Source organism: Nomascus leucogenys, chromosome 11, assembly GCF_006542625.1.
Source record: "Nomascus leucogenys isolate Asia chromosome 11, Asia_NLE_v1, whole genome shotgun sequence".
Classification (NCBI taxonomy): domain Eukaryota; kingdom Metazoa; phylum Chordata; class Mammalia; order Primates; family Hylobatidae; genus Nomascus; species Nomascus leucogenys.
The window spans coordinates 72,051,850-72,072,541 of record NC_044391.1 but is presented as its reverse complement, the minus strand read 5'-3'; the positions used below and the strand labels follow the sequence as shown (position 1 = coordinate 72,072,541).

General features: G+C 38.4%; 1 protein-coding gene and 1 pseudogene across 1 annotated transcript in view; one reads left to right on the top strand and one right to left on the bottom strand.

Moving 5' to 3' along the window:
• Nucleotides 1–20,692, bottom strand: part of SELENOT (selenoprotein T) — a 29,704-nt gene that overhangs the window by 8,027 nt on the left and 985 nt on the right. Inside the window, exon 2 of the mRNA XM_003256285.2 lies at nucleotides 473–583. Coding sequence (XP_003256333.2) covers nucleotides 473–583 — 111 coding nt within the window. The remainder of the gene's footprint in view (nucleotides 1–472; nucleotides 584–20,692) is intronic.
• Nucleotides 10,760–12,374, top strand: LOC100604373 (annotated as a pseudogene).

The window sequence follows — 20,692 nt, the reverse complement described above, 5'->3', positions numbered from 1 at the left end:
ATGTAAAGATTCTCTAGACACCAAATCTAAAAGCTACTTATAGAAAAAGCAATTAAAGTTTATTATGCAGTTTTAAAACAAAAATGTTTAATATATTTAAAATCAACTGAAAAATTAACCTACAAATTTATATAGAATTGGTCTTTAAAAATACTATTATTTTATGAAATACAGAATTTAATACCACTTTCTATAAAAATTTAGGATTGTTATTCTATTTCCACAATTAAAAATACATATGAAAACACATCTTTAGAAGGGTTGCCATCTCTGAAATGACCCTATTCCTTCTTACAGAAAAAGCCTTCTATATTGGGTCAAATAAACTTGTTACATATAAAACAGCATTTTCTGTATATTATTATAACCAACTAAGTAATTGCAATAACTAAGGACAGCTAATTAAACCAATTCACAAACATTTATAAAGTCAAATACATTGTTTTCCTTTTAAGTTATTAAAATTTCTTACCTATATATTGGTTGAGGGAGGTAATTCTCTCCTTCAATGCGGATGTCTGGGTACCGCTGGCTAATAACCCGCATGTACTCCTCAAACACCCGCCTATAACCTCAGGAAACACTGCAGAAAAATAAGTGTTTCCATTAAGTCGTTTAGCATATATCTAGATTTATTTTGTAGCTAGATAAAGCCTAAAAATTATCAAGATTACAAATTTTTCTCAAAATCAGTCACAAATTCATAATAATTGAACCAGGATGACAAATACATTGAGTTTTTTTTAAATACATTTCACATATTTCAGTTACCACCCCCTCAAATCCTTCCATTAAGACATTAAACTTTATATATGCCAGTAATTCGGCCTGATTTTTTTTAAGTTTAAAAAAAAAAAAAGTGTCTGTTCATGTCCTTTGCCCACTTTTTGATGGGGTTGTTTGTTTTTTTCTTGTAAATTTGTTTGAGTTCATTGTAGATTCTGGATATTAGCCCTTTGTCAGATGAGTAGGTTGCAAAAATTTTCTCCCATTCTGCAGGTTGCCTGTTCACTCTGATGGTAGTTTCTTTTGCTGTGCAGAAGCTCTTTAGTTTAATTAGATCCCATTTGTCAATTTTGGCTTTTGTTGCCATTGCTTTTGGTGTTTTAGACATGAAGTCCTTGCCCACGCCTATGTCCTGAATGGTATTGCCTAGGTTTTCTTGTAGGATTTTAATGGTTTTAGGTCTAACATTTAAGTCTTTAATCCATCTTGAATTAATTTTTGTATAAGGTGTAAGGAAGGGATCCAGTTGCAGCTTTCTACATATGGCTAGCCAGTTTTCCCAGCACCATTTATTAAATAGGGAATCCTTTCCCCATTTCTTGTTTCTGTCAGGTTTGTCAAAGATCAGATAATTGTAGATATGCGGCATCATTTCTGAGGGCTCTGTTCTGTTCCATTGATCTATGTCTCTATTGTGGTACCAGTATCATGCTGTTTTGGTTACTGCAGCCTTGTAGTATAGTTTGAAGTCAGGTAGCGTGATGCCTCCAGCTTTGTTCTTTTGGCTTAGGATTGACTTGGCGATGCGGGCTCTTTTTTGGTTCCATATGAACTTTAAAGTAGTTTTTTCCAATTCTGTGAAGAAAGTCACTGGTAGCTTGATGGGGATGGCATTGAATCTATAAATTACCTTGGGCAGTGTGGCCATTTTCACGATATTGATTCTTCCAACCCATCATCATGGAATGTTCTTCCATTTATTTGTATCCTCTTTTATTTCATTGAGCAGTGGTTTGTAGTTCTCCTTGAAAAGACATTTATGCAGCCAAAAAACACATGAAGAAATACTCATCATCACTGGCCATCAGAGAAATGCAAATCAAAACCACAGTGAGACACCATCTCACACCAGTTAGAATGGCCATCATTAAAAAATCAGGAAACAACAGGTGCTGGAGAGGATGTGGAGAAATAGGAACACTTTTACACTGTTGGTGGGACTGTAAACTAGTTCAACCATTGTGGAAGTCAGTGTGGCGATTCCTCAGGGATCTAGAACTAGAAATACCATTTGACCCAGCCATCCCATTCCTGGGTATATACCCAAAGGACTATAAATCATGCTGCTATAAAGACACATGCACACGTATGTTTATTGCGGCACTATTCACAATAGCAAAGAGTTGGAACCAACCCAAATGTCCAACAACGATAGACTGGATTAAGAAAATGTGGCACATATACACCATGGAATACTATGCAGCCATACAAAAGGATGAGTTCATGTCCTTTGTAGGGACATGGATGAAACTGGAAAACATCATTCTCAGTAAACTATCGCAAGGACAAAAAACCAAACACTGCATGTTCTCACTCATAGGTGGGAATTGAACAATGAGAACTCATGGACACAGGAAGGGGAACATCACACTCCGGGGACTGTTGTGGGGTTGGGGGAGGGGGGAGGGACAGCATTAGGAGATATACCTAATGCTAAATGACGAGTTAGTGGGTGCAGGAAATCAACATGGCACATGGATACTTATGTAACAAATCTGCACATTGTGCACATGTACCCTAAAACCTAAAGTATAATTAAAAAAAAAAAAAAAGAACATTAAACTTTATAGATTTGGGTTACTGTTGGATAACAGCAAAAACCTAACCACATTCAGCATACTTTGAGCTCTCACACAGATTTGGCCTTTTTGGGGGAGTATCAATTACTTGTATAAACAGTGAAATGAAAACAATTCTTCTTATTCATCTGAACTAGAGACTTTCAAATTTGCGACACAAGACTTTAAAAACAAAACAAAACAAAAAAAAATCATGGCATGAGAGAATGAAACTCTGGTTCTTATTCCCATTCTGCCCTTAACCAGGCAAACTTGTTTGCCCAAGCACAACAAAAGGAACTTAGATTTAGAACCCTTCTAACTCTAAAATTTGATTCTACTTTGCAAAGGAAAACGAAGATTGGGAACATAATTTTCAATAACATGGACAGAAAATCCTTATAATTACTCTGGAGATTAAAGTCTCTAAAGTCTCTAAGCAACTCACTTTCAGATAGATGTTGACCCAGCAAAAAAAAAAAAAAAAAAAAAAAAAAAAAAGGAAATATGCCACCAGAGTGCATATGAGAAAAAAAAGATGGTACATTTATATCAACAGAAGAGCTTACAAATTCAGGTAATATTGTTAAACACTAAAGTTCACTAAATTCTAAGTTAAGGAACAGATAATATCATAAGGTACCACTTGGTACAGAGGAAGCAGGGTCAGTAATTAAGTTACAGTAAAATCTGAGGTGCCAGCTTTGTCAATCAAAGAAAAAAAATGATAACCACTACTACCAAGCCAAAGGAACAGCATGGAGTTTCTAACTGACAGGGTAAAATGGTAAAAAATATTAGTAGATCTCAATTTAAGAAAACCTGTGTTTTTTTGCGGGGGGGGGGGGGTGTGTGGGGGAACTGTAAGTGAGAAATTCACCAGTCTTTCTTTACAGTGAATATTTCCTTTACATTTAGAATGAATGTCCCTTACAAGTCTAAATATTTTGCAAAGAGATACAAATCTCTATACTTAAGTGAACTTACGAATCTCCAAATACTATCCTTAACATCCACCTAATGTTTTATTATTACCATTGTTGTACTTTTTATTCTTTCTCACTACATGCTGGGCTTTTCTGAGTTCAAATTACTAATTTAATATAATTTCAAATTTACAGAAAAGTTGTAAGAATAAAGATCTTACATAAATATTTCATCTAGATTCATCACATATTAATATTCTGCCACAATTGCTTTATCTGCAAAAAATTTTATTAATCCTTTCTTTATACCAAAAAAGCAAAGGCAAATATAAAAAAAGTTTAATATTGCTTTTGTTTTACAAAAATAATCTAGATAACCTATAAGCCTAACTACCTTAAAACCAAGAAATGCCACCAGATATCAATGCCCAATTTTGCATTGGTGTTTACAATGGAGTTGATTATCTAAAATAATTGTATCTTTCTATCTTTTAATGCAGTAATTTGAGAACTAGAGACTTGGTTAGTCAAAATTTGTATTTTATAGATGAAGGAGGGGGGAAATGAAACCCAGAGAGATAACGTGACTTTTCCGAAGTTATACATCCAATGTATTATTTCGCTCACTCAAATATTTACTGAATGCCTATTTATTACATGGTAAGCACTGTAGTAGGCAGTGAGTATTTAGTGGTGAGTAACACAGATACGGTCCTGTCCTCACTGAGTGCCAGGGATGGGACCAGAACACAGTCTTTGTGATTTGGGGTCCTAGGCCCTTTCCACTAGACCCCAAATTTAACAATTAGATGATTCAAGAGCTATCCTTCATATATCCAGGAAGTAAGTTCCCTTTGTCCACAATGCCGCCATCAGGTACCTATATAACTGGCCTCCTGGGTTCTTCCATGATGAAGATATAGAGATTCTTCTGAGAGGACCAAGCTTATGAGCCCCAAGAAGTCCTTTAAGGGAAACCCTAAGAGTCTCAACCAGAGATGTGCATACGCGCAGGCTGAACTAACAGTCAGATTCCCCCTAGTTACCCACTTTTCTGGCTCATGTGTTTACAAGCATAAATCTACTTGGTTCATCAGGCCCTAAATCTTCAGTTCAGTCTTAGACCTTTGTGTGAAACTCCAAACAGAATTTAGCTAATAATCTCAGATTCCAAAAAAGACTTTAAATCTGAACTTTTCTTACTTCTGAAAAATAAAGCAGTTTATAAGACAGCCACAACATATTTTTAGACAAGTTTACTTATGCATATTCCTCCTTATGTTTGCTTCCAGACTTGTGAAAACCAAGGAACCTTTTTTCCTATATAATTGCTTTCCCTAAAATAATTTTTCTGTTGTAAAGCAGCAATCACTACTGCTAACAGATGTTTTCCAAAATGTAACATACCAAGGTGGACAAATGTTAAAGGTATACATGGTAAAGAGATAGTAACCATCACCTCTACCATCTCACCCAGTTCTTTCAAATTATTCCACTCTTTTTGGGTCAATGAGTTAAAACTGCCTCTCCCAGTACACCTCCAAATAAATATATGAACATACTAAAAATGTTGCATCAGCTGCCTATCCTTCTGCCCCGGACTAAATGTCCTTAGGAATTAAACCTAACTCCCGAAAAAAAATCTTTCTTTTTTTTTTTTTTTTTTTTTTTTTTTTGAGACAGTCTCACTCTGTTGCCCCGGCTAGCATGCAGTGGCGCGATCTCGGCTCACTGCAAACTCTGCCTCCCGCATTCAAGCGATTCACCTGCCTCAGTCTCCTGAATAGGTGGGATTACAGACGCCGGCCACCGTGCCCAGCTAATTTTTTTTGTATTTTTAGTACAGATGGGGTTTCACCATGTTGGCCAGGCTGGTCTCGAATTCCTGACCTCATGATCCACCCGCCTCGGCTTCCCAAAGTGCTGGGATTACAGGCGTGAGCCACCATGCCCAGCTGAAAAGAAATCTTTTTTTTTTGAGACGGAGTCTCGCTCTGTCACCCAGGCTGGAGTGCAGTGGTGCGATCTCGGCTCACACAAGCTCCGCCTCCCGGGTTCAGGCCATTCTCCTGCCTCAGCCTCCCAAGTAGCTGGGACTACAGGTGCCCGCCACCACACCTGGCTAAGAAATCTTAAGTTTAAGTGCTATCACTTTGCAAATCCCTTTCTAGTAATACAGATACACCTTACTATATGGAATCAACTGTTGCAATTGCTTGATTTAAAATATTTTGGAAACAATACTTTTCTAAAAGAAGATCTTGCTTACATATTAGATGATCTATGCATAACAGAAAGGAAATTTCAAAAATACAGCAAAATCTGTTGTCCATGCTATTTCAAATTGATTTTGTGCTTTTTAAAGTCTATCATAGTCTGAGCATCGTGGCTCACATCTGTAATCCCAGCACTTTGGGATGCTGAGGCAGGAGGATCACTTGATCCCAGGAGTTCAAGACCAGCCTAGGCAATACAGTGAGACTCCATCTCTACAAAAAAAAAAGAAAAAATTAGCCAGGTATGGTACCACATATCTGAAGTACCAGTTACTCGGGAGGCTGAGGTGGGAGGATCATTTGAGTCTAAGAAGCCAAGGCTACAGAGAGCTGAGATCACACTACTGCACTCTAGCCTGGATGACAGAGCAATATGTGTTCAGTGTCCTAATTCATAGTGCCAACCATCCCACTTTTACCTTCTCTATTACATTTGCTGCTAATTGGAGTCAAATGCCTACTTATATCAAACCTGGGCCCATCATAAACCCCAATCTCTTGCATCCGCATTAAAAGACAACATGAATAAGATCTCAGATATTTACTGTTACAAAATAAATAATTGTTTGTGGTTTTCTATTTTCACCATCTCTCCAATTCACTCTCCCGTTTGATTCACAATAGCCATCCACGCATAGCGTTGGGTCCCATTTACACAACAAGGCCCAATTCCTTGCCATAGCTTATGTTCCAGAAATACAAACCTGTAACAAGAAGATCCAAACAGAGTTCCTTCTCTAGAAATGAAGAATTGGGATTTTAAAAAGTGACTATCGGCCAGTGCAGTGCGGTAATCCTAGCACTCTGGGAGGCTGAGGCGGGTGGATCACCTGAGGTCAGGAGTTTGAGACCAGCCTGGTCAACATGGTGAAACCCTGTCTCTACTAAAAATATAAAAATTAGCAGGGCATGGTGGCGCGTGCCTGTAGTCCCAGCTACTTGGGAGGCTGAGGCATGAGAATCACTTCAACTCAGGTGGCAGAGGTTGCAGTGAGCCAATACCGTACCAATGCACTCCAGCACTCCAGCCTGGGAGACAGTGAGACTGTCAAAAACCAAACCAAACCAAACCAAAACAAACAAACAAAAACAGGTGCAAACACTTTGAATGAAGACAAAAAGTGTGCTCAGTTTTTTGTTTTTTGTTTTTTTAAGTTGCAAAAGCAACACTACACAAGTAGTAGCTTATCAGGTTAAGGAACTGTAGTATATGAGACCAGGTGATTTCTCTTACAGCTGCCTCACTCTTAGAGCATTACAGTGTCTACCAGTGTAGAAATACACACAAAATGAGCCTAACGTGGCTTCTAAGACATGGAGGGTCCTGGCTTCTTTATTGGGTTTATTCAAATGTCACCTGAAATCAATCTACAACCAACAGGTAAAAGTGCAAGATAAACAGGAAATAAGCGATCCTTCTGCCTCAGTCTCCTCAATAACTGGTACTATAGGCATGTGCCACCATGCCCAGCTATTTTTAAATTTTTTGTTGAGATGAGATCTCACTATGTTGCCCAAGGTGGTTTCAAACTCCTGGCCTCAAGTGATCCCCCTGCTTTGGCCTCCCAAAGTGCTACGATTATAGGCATGAGTTACCATGCCTTTCCTGAATTTGTTAAAACAATTTTTTTTTTTTTTTAACATTTCCATCATTACTAAATAACAGAAAAGATTTAAGACTAGTTATAAGAAACACAGGCTGGAAAGAGATGAGGAAAAAAAGGAACACAGACTGAGAGAAACAAATGCACTCTGAATATAATATTCCTTTACAAATCCAGCCTGCATCTCTCAAAACAGTCCTCCAACTCAGCTCCGTTATTTGCTTTTTCTATTACAACTGGGCTTACCACCACATGCCCATAGCTGCCTTTCAACTATTATAATTGGTATGCTGCTTTCCACCTATCCTTCCTCCAATCAATTCAGCTGCCTGAGTGTAGATTCCATCATAGTATTCACCTGTGTAAAACCATGTCTCACTTTGGCTGGGTGCAGTGGCTCACGCCTGTAATCCCAGCACTTTGGGAGGCCAAGGCAGGTGTATTGCTTGAGCTCAGGAGTTCAAAACCAGCCTGAGTAACACGGTGAAACCCCGTCTCTACAAGAAATACAAAAATTAGCTGGGCATGGTGGCATGCACCTGTAGTCCCAGCTACTTGAAAGTAGACATTCAAATAGCACTTGATTAATATTGACACAGGCCCACTTTATTCAAATGACAATGAATTATAGAATCAATTTTAACAAATGTTTTATAGAAGTATTTATATGGTCTATATAATTTCAATTATTTTCAAACTTCAAGCCCTCTGTGAAACATCTCATAAATTCTAAATAATATCCATTTCTTATAAAAATGATTTTAAAGTTTTTCCATCTTCTTACCTACTGGATTTTTGTTCCCTTACCTCTTTCCTATACCTATCAAGGTTCATCTTAATTACTCTGGCTTCTTTAAATATTCTTCCTAGCTGAACTAACCATGAAAGAGAAACCCTGGATCCTAGTTCTAGCTCTGTCACTAAATAAAAATCTTAGATAAACCTACAAAGTCTACTTTTTGTATTTTCATGTGTAAGATCCTTTCTAGCTTTAAATTCTACACTACTGCCTTCTAAAATCCTCCATTAAAAAAAAAAAAAAAAACCCCACCTCCATTTCTAGTCACATCTGACCTGCTTTTCCAAGCAAGAAACTTCAGGTATATTTATTTTGACTAACATTTTAAATCTGACAAGCTAATCTGTAGCTTCTAAGAATTACTAATAGGAAGGATGTGCCTCACTTGAGCCTCCTCTCACTAGTCATCCCCCACCTGCCTCCATTCACAGCTCCTAAGAATCTCCAACAGAATAGCCAGCTAACTTGAATAAAAGTTTTATATATCTATTTTCTTTGTACTTGTTAGCATTCTCATTTTATAATGTTTACTATAACAGCATCTATAAGCCCAATTTATCTTTTTCTGGCACTGTGGTGCCAATACTCAAAACTGTTCAATAGCACCTTACCTTCTCTTGATCCCAAAGCCTTGGATTTAAAAAAAAATAAACCTAAAGTGTATTGTCCCTTGATGAATAACTGCATGTGCTTTCTCGGCCAGGGTGCCTTCACTACCATTCATCTTTTGCATCTTGTACAAAACCAGTAACATATCTATCTGTACCTGTAACTACTGCCAGTCTTCAAGAGCAGAAGAGCCATCTTGCAAAGATCCTCTCTCCAAAAAACCTGTGAATCAATCAAGTGGCCAACACACCATGTGTTGAGAATCTTAGGAAACCTAATGAGATGAATGCACCATCATGTTAATTAACCCGAACCTCTCAATCATCTCTGGGTCTTTTTCTCTAAAAAACAGACAAACAAACAAACAAAAAACCAAAATGTTCCCATCTTCTGCATAATTTAGTGAAGAGAATGTCCCTAAAGTATTTAACCTTTGCTGCATCAGATTTTTACAATTATCTTCCTTTATTCGCTTTTGTGCAACTGCAATTTATATCACATAACACTCCACGAAACAAATCAAAAAATGTATTAAGATGTTTGTACTATGTCCACTCATATTTTTTTTTTTTTCAGAAAACTACCTTAAGACTAGTAAGTTATTACTAGGCAATGCTTTCCACATATAACAAAGAAACATGCTTTAACAGTGACTTAAAATTTTAACAAGTATGTTGTGCTATGGTTTGCATGTGTCCTACAAAAAGCATAGGATGAAAATAATCCTAATGCAACACCGTTGGGAGGCAGGGTCTAATGGGAGGTGAGGCTGCAAGTTCAATCACCTGCTTTCGCTTGCCCTCTCTTTGACCGTCCACCATGAGCTGACTCAGCAAGAAGGCCCTCACCAAATGCCAGCACCTTGACAGTGGACTTCCCAGCCTCCAGAACTATGAAAAAGAAATTTTTCTTTATAAATTACCTTGTCTGTGGCATTCTATTATAGCAACACCAAACTATGACAGTTTTTTTATGTCTAATTCTGCTCAAAAATCTATAAATCTTTCGGACTCTTTCAAGAAGATACAGTAAAAATGTGAATAATGCCAAGAACTCTAACTTAGATCTTGAAAAATAAGATAAGCTGGAGTTTGTGTGTGGGGAGGGATTCTGTCTAGAGTCACAAACAATCTTAATGAGAAATATAAAGTATCTTTTAAAAATTCTGCTTCAGAAACATGACTTTTTGGTTTTAGACAATATGTCTAATTAAAAGAATAAAAGCTAAAACAAAATGAACTTTGTGCAGAATAAAACAAAAGTGGCTTTTTAACTATGGGCAAAATAAGATGGACAAAATAGGCTTACCAACAGTTTCAACTCTTATTTCTGTTCTGACTCACCAACAGGAGAAACAACATTAAGATTTATCAGATACCTATGTCCTTGAACAAACTATCTAGCTAGCTATATTCTTACTAAACCCTCAAGACAATCCAGTGAAGTTCTATCATGCCCACTTTATAAATGAGCAAATAGACTCAGATAGGTGAACTTGTTTTAGTCATATAACTAATAGGTGGCAGATCCAGAATATGAATCGAAATTATGTGAGACCACCCAAATTATATGACACCAAAATCTATCCTCAAAGGATATGTCTTAACATTAGAAAGAATGACCAACATTAAAAAATATATATATAGCCGGGCGTGGTGGCTCATACCTGTAATCCCAGCACTTTGGGAGGCCGGGGAGGGCCAATCACTTAGGGTCAGGGGTTTGATACCAGCCTGATAAACATGGCCAAACCCTGTCTCTACTAAAAATACAAAAATTAGCTGGGCACGGTGGCCGGCGCCTGTAATCCCAGCTACTCAGGAGGCTGAGGCAGGAGAATTGCTTGAGCCGGGAGGCGGAGGTTACGGTGAGCCAAGATTGCGCCACCGCACTCCTGCCTGGGCGGCAGAGTGAGAATCTCACTCTGGGCGACAGAGTGAGATTCTGTCTCAAAAAAAAAAAAAGGCTGAAGACCCCATGTGACAGTGAGCTGGGTCTCCACTCCAGGAGACGCTCGACTCTGCGTCCCGGCCCTCGGCACTGTCCACTGTTTCGGCGCCAGCAGCAGCAGGCCCAGTTGGTGTTCTGCCATGCAGCTAACTTGGTGTGCAGAGTGAATTGCCGCAGACAGAGCGGCCAGGAGAGTGGGGATTTCTGTCAGCACTGGTACCCCGGAGCTCGGAGACATGAACGGCTTCACGCCTGATGAGGTGAACCGCAGTGGGGAGGCGGCAGCTGCAGTGGCCGCTGTGGTTGCCACTGCCTCGTCCGGGAAATCGGAGCTGAGGGGCGCAGGGGCGGTCTCAGCGGCTGGGCCCCCGGGGGCGGCCAGGCCGGGCTCCTGGCAACTGTGCTGCCTGCGGAGGATGGTGAGCGGTGCGGTAGGGCGGCAGGCAACGCCAGCTTCAGCAAGAGGATCCAGAAGAGCATATCCCAGAAGGTGAAGATCAAGCTGGATAAGAGCGCAGGCATCTTTACATATGTGACTATCATAAAAACTTAACTCAGAGTATTCGAAACAGAAGAAAGAGAAAAGGGAGTGATGATGATGGAGGTGATTCACCTGTTCAAGATTTGATACCCCAGAGGTTGATTTATACCAATTACAAGTAAATACACTTAGGAGATACAAAAGACACTTAAAGCCACCAACCAGACCAGGACTTAATAAAACACAACTTGTTGAGATAGTTGGTTGCCACTTTAGGTCTATTCCAGTGAGTGAAAAAGACACCTTAACATATTTCATCTAATCAGTGAAGAATGACAAGAACAAATCAGATCTCCAGGTTGATAGTGGTGTTCACTAGATGTGGAATTGAGACTAAAAACTTGGATGTTAACACTGTTTACCGCTTTTTCACATGTAGAAATGTTCTTTGTATATTTTTTCTACAAAAGATTTTCTGATTTTATTTTGTTTCTGACTCTAATAATTGTTGGAAACTCACGTAAAATGAGCTTTCCTAAATTAAAAACTATTTTAAATAAAGGTTATTACTATTTAAAAAAGAAAAAACAAATACACGCACACACACCACTCATGATGCAATAGTACTGTGGCAAGACCATTACATACAGAGTCAGGAAATCAGCTCTCTCACTGACCAACAAGACAATAGTCAAGTCCATTAACCTTCTTTTGTCACAGTATCCACACCTGTACAATGAGGAGGATGACACCTGCAATACACAGATAGTTCTCAGAGTACTCAAGAGATAAGGCATGTAAAAGTGACACATGTATGTAGGTAGGTTATCACCATTATTAGAAAAATGTTAACAGCATTTGGATACTTTAAATGTTAGTAAAACATTTTGTAGTCTCCTTTCCTGAAGGAGTTCACAATCTAATTTCAGAGAGACAAATACACAGCAAACCCTGGGGAACAATTATAAGGTAATGCAGAAGCAAGCCCAGAAAGCAGTGCACAAATTACAAACACAAATTAAAGAGCAAGGAGAGAAAGAACAATAATTTCACTGGTGTATCTTTCTATCACACTTCTCTTAGGTCATCAATTATGTATATTCTATCCTTTCCTTCTCTCTACCAGCAAAATTGAAAATAATGAAACATGAACCCAGTCTAATAGACTGATTGAAATGTTAAGACTGTTTCTGGTTACTAAGATGCAAACTTGAAGAAAAATCAAACACAGTGACATCCTGAATTTGTAGTGCTGAGATAACCAAATCAAATCAACCATAAGTAGTTCTGCTTAATGACACAACTACTTATCAAATGAATACCTTGTCAAAATGAAAAGAAAAGGGTACCTTTATACCTAATGAAAAGACTGTCTTGCTTGTAGTACAAATGCTAGGTTTCATAATGCCAAACTATAACAAAATTAGTTAAGCTACCTTCAAAAGTAAGCACTGTAATGTGACAATAGAGACCAATCATAAGTAAAACAGTTGGGTTCCATTTTCATTCACATAACTACTAGGAATCTTTGATATCATTCACTCTGTTCCTCATTTTTTTCTACCAGCCAAAATTACCTTTTAAAACATTAAACTAATGAAATTCTCCAATGCAATGTAATTTTGGTACATAGTCCCTATCAAATGCTTACTCAAATTCTGAAATCACAAAAATTCACAAAAATAAATCCTACCAAACACTGACACTTTAACCAACAACCTAATGACAAAATCTAGGAGAAAATTGTATTAATTATAAGGTAGACAGAAAGGTCAGGATTAAGAAAAATTACCTAAATTCTGCTTCAGGAAAATTTCTATCTGAAAGCTCACAGATCTAAGGCTCATCCCAAAGGGAGAACCGAATAGCTGGTCAACTTCAGTGAAGTAAGATACTATCCATGCTCCCATTCCCAACTGTCTATATCCTGACAGAGGACGTGTTAAAAAGAAAGAAAACACCAAGGCTGGGCAAGGGGGCTCCTGCCTGTAATCTCGAAACTTTGGAAGGCTAAGGCAGGACTGCTTGAGCCCAGGAGTTCAAGACCAGCTTTGCCAACATGGTGAAACCTCCTCTCTACAAAAAAATACAAAAATTGGCCAGGCATGTAGTGCGCGCCTGTAGTCCCAGCTACTTGGGAGGTTGAGGTGGGAGAATGACTTGAACCTAGGCAGTTGAGGCTACAGTGAGCAATGACTGCACCACTGCACTCCAGCCTGGGTGACAGAGTGAGACCCAGTCTCAAAAAAAAGAAAAAGAAAACATCAACAGAGTAAGTAGCAAGGGTGTGTCAGAGTTTCAGGGCAGCAGGAAAAAGACTAGCAGTAGCACAGAGAATTCTGGAAGTTTATAGTCCCACCTGTAGAGGCACGAAGGCCAGGCCGAAAAGTTACTGATGGCGCAGTGTATTCAAAACTTAAGTTTTACCCTCAACAACTTAAACAAAGGAACATACCTCAAAACAGTAAGAGCCATCTCTGACAAACCCATACCCAATATCATACCGAATGGGCAAAAGTTGAAAGCATTCCCCCGAAGAACTGGAACAAAACAAGGATGTCTACTCTCACCACTCCTATTCAACATAATACTAGAAGTCCTAGGCAGAAGAATCAGGCGAGAGAAAGAAATAAAAGTCATCCAAATGGGAAAAGAGGAAATCAAATATCTGTCTTTGTTGATGATTTCTTTTCTTTCTTTCTTTCTTTCTTTTTTTGAGACAGAGTCTCACTCTGTTACCCAGGCTGGAATGCAGTGGCACCATCCTCGCTCACTGAGCCTCTGTCTCTGGGGTTCAAGCGATTCTCTTGCCTCAGCCTCCCGAATAGCTGGGATTACAGGCATGCATCACCATGCCCGGTTAATTTTTGTATTTTTATTTTTAGTACAGACAAGGTTTCACCATGTTGTCCAGGCTGGTCTCAAACTTCTGAGCTCAAGTGATCCTCCCACGTTGGTCTCCCGAAGTGTGGAGACTACAGGCGTGAGCCACCGCCACCAGTCTACTGTTGATGTATAATTCTATACCTAGAAAACCCTACAGATTCTGCCAAAAGGCTCCCAAATCAGGTAAATTACTTCAGTCAAGTTTCAGCGTACGAAAATCAGACTAGCACCAGTTGTGATGGCACACACTTTATAGTCCTAGCTACTCCAGGCATGAGGCCGGAGGATCAACTGAGCCCAGGTGTTGAGGCTGCAGTAAGCTGTGATTGCGCCACTTAACTAATTTTGTTATAGTTTGACATTATGAAACCTAGCAACTCCAGCCTGGGCAACAGAACAAGACCCTGTCTCAAAAAAAAAAAAAAAAAAAAAAAGTAGCATTTCTATACAACAATAACGTTCAAGTGGAAAAAACAAATAAAAAATGCAATCCCATTTATGATAACCACAAAAGACATAAAATACCTAGGAATACTTCTAATCAAGGAGATGGAAGACTCTATAAGGAGAACTACAAAACACTGCTGAAAGAAATCATAGATGACACAAACAAATGGAAAAACATTCCATGTTCATGGATTCTAAGTGTCAACATCATTAAAATGTCCAGACTTCCCAAAGGAATCTTAAAGACTCAACACAATTCTTATCAACTTACCAACATCATTTTTCATGGAATTAGAAAAAACTATTCTAAAATTCATATAGAACTAAGAAAGAGCCGAAACTGCCAAAGCAATCCTATACTACAAAGCTACAGTAACCAAAACAACATTGTACTGGTACAAAAATAGACACATAGAACAATGGAACAGAACAGAGAACCCAGAAATAAAGCCACACACCTACAACCAACAATGGGGAAAGGACCTCCTAATCAATAAATGGTGCTGGGAAAACTGGCTAATCATATGCAAAGAATGAAACTGGACCCCTACCTCTCACCATATACCAAAATCAACTCAAGATGGATTAAAGATTTAAATGTAAGACCTCAAACTATAAAAATCTTAGAAGAAAACCTAGGAAATATTCTTCTGGACACTGGCCTAGGCAAAGAATTTATGACTAAATCCTCAAAAGCAACTGTAGAACCAGAGGGCTCCAACTACACCCTTAAGTGACAAAGAAAGAAAAGATGAACATGTATACATGCTTTCACTTTTTTACTTTACACCTCTTAACAGTACAAAATAAAATAACAGAATAGCAGAGGTAAACTGGAATGCAATCATCCTTGTTCTACAGGTGAACATCTTCATTTTACAAATGAGTAAACTGAGAGCTAAAGAGATTAAATACTGGACCAAAGTGGCTCATATCTGTAATCCCAACACTTTGGGAGGCCTAGGTGGGCAGATCTCTTGAGGCCAGGAGTTTGAAACCGGCCCGGCCAACACGGTGAAACCCCATCTCTACAAAAAATACAAAAAGTAGCTGGGCATGGTGATGCACACCAGTAATCCCAGCTACTCAGGTGGCTGAGGCAGGACAATCACTTGAACCTGGTAGGTGGAGGTTGCAGTGAGCCGAGATTGTGCCACTGCACCCCAGCCTAGAGGACACAGCAAGGCTCTGTTTCAAAAACAAACAAACAAACAAAAAACAGAGATTAAATACTGTATCTAGTGTCATTCAGAGAAGAGGCACATACAGTAAGAATCTAGGCCTCTGAACTGCTAGTCCAGTATACAAGCAATTTCCCAGTAATTGTACTGATCAAAATTTAGGGGTTATCTTGGTATTTCTAAATAATATATTCAACTCATTGTCCAGCATTTGCCTTAATGGCAAACTGTTAGGAAATTATGTTTCAATTTTCTGTAAAAGGATAAAAACCTTCAAGATCATTCAGTCATGTTTACCTATATCTAAAAGCTTTGAACTAAGTACTTAATTCATTATTAAGTGGAAACAACTATTATGTGCAAGGTGTTCAATTAGATGCTGCAGCTATTTTTTTAATGGTAACACTCTACTACTACTAATCTGCTATCTACACCAACTTCTTACTACTCCTTTATTTCATTGATACCAATAAGCATACTTTTCCATATTTAGCATCTCTAATTTTTCTTTTTTTAAAATTAGAGACAAAGTCTCGCTATGTTACCCAGGCTGGTCTTGAACTCCTGGCCACAAGTGATCCTCCCACCTCAGCCTCCTGAGTAGCTGGAATTTACAGGTGTAAGCCACTAAACCTGGCTATATGTAGCATCTCTATAAATTAAAAAAACAGTAACAAACAAAAAAAGCCACAGGATTTATCTTATAATCATTAGTGTGTCCATTTAAATGGCAGTATTTTTTTCTTCTAAATGGCATACAAAATCATGGTACATCTTACAATCCATTATATATTTTAGGTTTGATGTAATAAAGTAACTGTGAATTTAAGTTTTTGAGTTTCAGTTATCATGGCTATTTTGGAGATAAAAATTTCTTTGTGGGGGTTTTCCCCTGGCTACTATGTCCTCAGTCTTCAAAAATCAGGATTCCTTCCCTCCCACCAAAAACATTCATAAAACTTGTTTATTTTAATTATCATTCCAGTGAATGGTATAGCATCACCACAGAACTCAGGAATCATCTTTGACATCTCTCTTTGACTTCATGCCACCTCTTTTCTTCATGCCACCTCTTCATGCCACCACTATCTTTGACTTCATGCCACCTCTCTTTCCCTACAAACATACAATTCATCATTAAGAGCTGTTAAATTTACCACATAAAGATCTCTCAAATACATCTCTTTCTATTTCTACCACCTCCTTACTTTTCCAAGTTCCATCATCTCTTGCCTGGACAACTCCAAAAGCCGCCCTAAATGGTTTCCCATCAATTCTTTGTCTCCTGGAATGTCTTTTCCAAATGGAAACCAAACGGTCTTTGTTAAGCATGGCCTGCCAGACCCTCAAGCTCTTAAGGGCACCTTCTTTTAGGTCTCAGGTCAGTAGGCTTAGGCTTCTCTGGTAAAACTGTGGTCTTTCCTACTATAAGTACACCGAACGTGTTATTCCCATTGCCTGGAAAGTTCCCGCCAAATAAATCTTATCCTTCGAATCTCAGTTCAAAGTTCATTTCCTCAAGGAAACCTTCCCTGATCCCGACTTGGTATTTCAAAGTTCATTTCCTCAAGGAAACCTTCCCCGATCCCGACTAGGTATCTCATACCACCACATAATCTTTCTTCACAGCACTTAACACAAATTGAATTTTATGTGTGTGGTCAGTCCATGGATTAATGGCTGCACTGCTCTTGCCTGTGAAGTCCATGAGAGCACTGAATTGAATTCTCTGCAGGAAGCAAAGTGCCTGCACAGAGTAAGTGCTCCAATATCTGTTGAATATGCAAATATCAAGTCTACAGTAACCAATATGATCTCTGTAACTCACAATTTCTCCAATTCAGCATTTTACTACCAATCTTGATGAGTATCAACATCCAAATCAACCTTAGGTCTTTATTTTCTTGCTGTCATACTATGAAAGCCAAGGCTGAGTAGTTGTAAATTTAAATAAAAATCTGTTTTGGTAACAGTTGTTTCATTTACCTCTTAAAACTACATTTAGAAGTTGGCTGTCCTAAAATTACAGCAGTAGATTCTCAAACTAACAAAACTTTGAAAATCCTGCCATATTCTACTTATGTTTTGAAATCTCAATTTCATTTAATCTACAATTCTCAGCAATTCAGTTGTCAAATGTTCAAGTAAATATTAACTGTAAAGGGTTGTAGCCAATAATCTCTTTAAACTGCAACTAATTAAATGCTGTAGATCTGATTACATGTTAAATCGCATATATGGAGAAAGTAAAGTATGTGTGACAAACATCATGCCTAAGAGTAACTATCAATACAAATTTATAAAAATCAATAAAAGGAAAACACGAAAAGAGAATTTCAGCCGGGGGCAGTGGCTCAAACCTGTAATCCTAGCACTTTGGGACGCCAAGGTGGGTAGGTCACTTTGAGGTCAGGAGTTCAAGATCAGCCTGGCCAACATGGTGAAACCCCGTCTCTACTAAAAATACAAAAATTAGCCAGGCGTGGTGGTGCACACCTGCAGTTCCAGCTACTGAGGAGGCTGAGGCATGAGAATCTCTTGAGTCCAGGAGGCAGAGTTTGCAGTGAGCTGAGATCACACCACTGCACTCCAGCTTGGGCGACAGAGCAACACTGTCTCAAAAACAACGGAATTTTAAGCTCTAATTAGAGAACTTCCTTTTTCTATGTTAAATGTTAAACGTCCAAATAAGTGGAATAAATTTTTTTCCAAGTATGAAGCCAATATAATCAAAAGTATCTAATTATATTGCTCAATCGATATAATAAACCACAGACTCAGACACACAAGTAATACTGTGCCAGTCTGGTAGGCTTCTTGAGATGGTCACATCTTTAGCATGCTTAATTCCTGGCATATAGCAGGTATTACACACAGCCTGGGCAACATGGCAAGACCAGGTCTCTACAAAAAATACGAAAATTAGCCAGGCGTGGTGGTGCACGTCTGCAGTCCCCGCTGCTTGGGAGGCTGTGGTGGGAGGATCATTGGAGCTCAGGAAGTCAAGCCTCCGTGATCATGCCATTGCACTCCAGCCTGGGTGACACAGCGAGACTCTGCCTCAGCAAAAAAAAAAAAAAAAAAGGAAGAAAGAAAGGGGAAAAAAAAACGAGAATACGAAACTGTCTTAAGGTACTCTACAAGCTTGATCTCTCAGCACTATGTTGCTATTTTGTTGACTAACAATTGCAAAAGTGGTACAATTACCAGGTGATATATTGAGGTATAGTTATTTTTGATGAAGTACTCATGATCAATATAAGGGGAAAAAGTCAGTGGAAATGAAGGTAAAATAGTTCTGTTTTGATTGTTAGCAGTGGTAATTAATGAAAAACTGCATTTTATAATACTGACTTCAAATGGAATTTTACAATTCTCATGTTTATCCTCAAATGTATTAGCTTCCTGTCCTTTCTCAAACAAACTTGCAAATTAATGTCCACAAGATTCTAGCGAAACCAGAAACCCAATATTCACTTTACCATAAACAGATTAATCTCTGGGGTTAAAAGCTAAACAAGCTAAGTTGATCTGTATTTGGTGGGTCTTATTAATAAAGTTATTTCCCATCTACAGATTAAACAAAAAATGATCTCCGGTGGATAGTGTCAGAAAAATAAAAATAATTTTAAAAATGGAAGCATTTTTGTTATATAACATGCTCAGTGTGACTGTATAAGAAAATTATTAGACTTTTGGGACAGGTCTGTACTTAAAAACAAAGAAAAACAAAGTATCAAAAGTTCAACTGAAGTACTTACTACTTTTTTTTAAAGTTTAATTTGAAGGACTGAATGCCCTTCCCTACCTTTGTTTACCCATTTTGAAAACCTTGCTATCAATAGCCTTGGTGGAATATACACCTGGTAAATTATTGTGACAAGTGTTCCAAAAAAAGCAAAAGTAAAAGGGGTATTTTGGAAAAGCAAAAATGCAACCAAGAGATAAAGTAGGATACAGAAAAATTATATAATTTGAAAACGGCAGTTTTTTAACTACTTAAATCCGTAAGTATCACAACCCTTAACAATCTTTAGGTTGGTAAAATGATTACCACCTTCTAATTTAAAAATTAAGGAAAAAAGTTAATGGCTAAACCATTCTCCCATTTGCAGTATTACATGAAAGATGATATATTCTAGGCACATAGTACACTGTATAGGGAGGTTTTTTTTTTTTTTTTTTGAGACGGAGTTTCGCTCTTGTTGCCTGGGCTGGAGTGCAATGGCCCGATCTCGGCTCACTGCAACCTCCGCTTCCCGGGTTCAAGCGATTCTCCTGCCTCGGCCTCCCAAGTAGTTGGGATTACAGGCATGCGCCACCACGCCAGGCAAATTTTTGTATTTTTAGTAGAGACGGGGTTTCTCCATGTTGGTCAGGCTGGTCTCGAACTCCCGACCTCAGGTGATCTGCCAGCCTCGGCCTCCCAAAGTGCTGGGATTACAGGCGTGAGCCAGCACGCCCAGCCTTGTTTGTTTTTAATCAGGAGAAATTGCAATGTTTTTAGTTTTCACTCAAAAAATAAAGTCTCACCATCTTATTTTCTAACTCAAACATCACCTTAAGCCGATTTTTAAAAATTATTTTAAAGATTTGGTTGGTCTTCAGTAAGTAAAAAGCTAGTTGGAGAAGTAGAAAATCTAAACCTTAATATACTAATACATGGAGTTGTTAAAAGAAGGTTTTAAATGAATGATGTCCAACACCAACATTCCAAGTCCTGATAGACTCTGATGATTTACTAATCTGGCTATCCTGGGATGGTCAGTTTATCCTGAGAAAATGTCATCTTTGGAGGTGTAAGATTCTCATTTCTATAATTTTACAATTTTGGTGTTTTTTCCCCAATCTTCAGAGCCGTTCAATCCCCACCCGCAACCCCACTTACCGTATAAAATGCATCATTGCCCTGCTTCTAACGATTAGGTTAAAAACAAAATCATTTAAAGAACACTGTCGAAAACTGCCG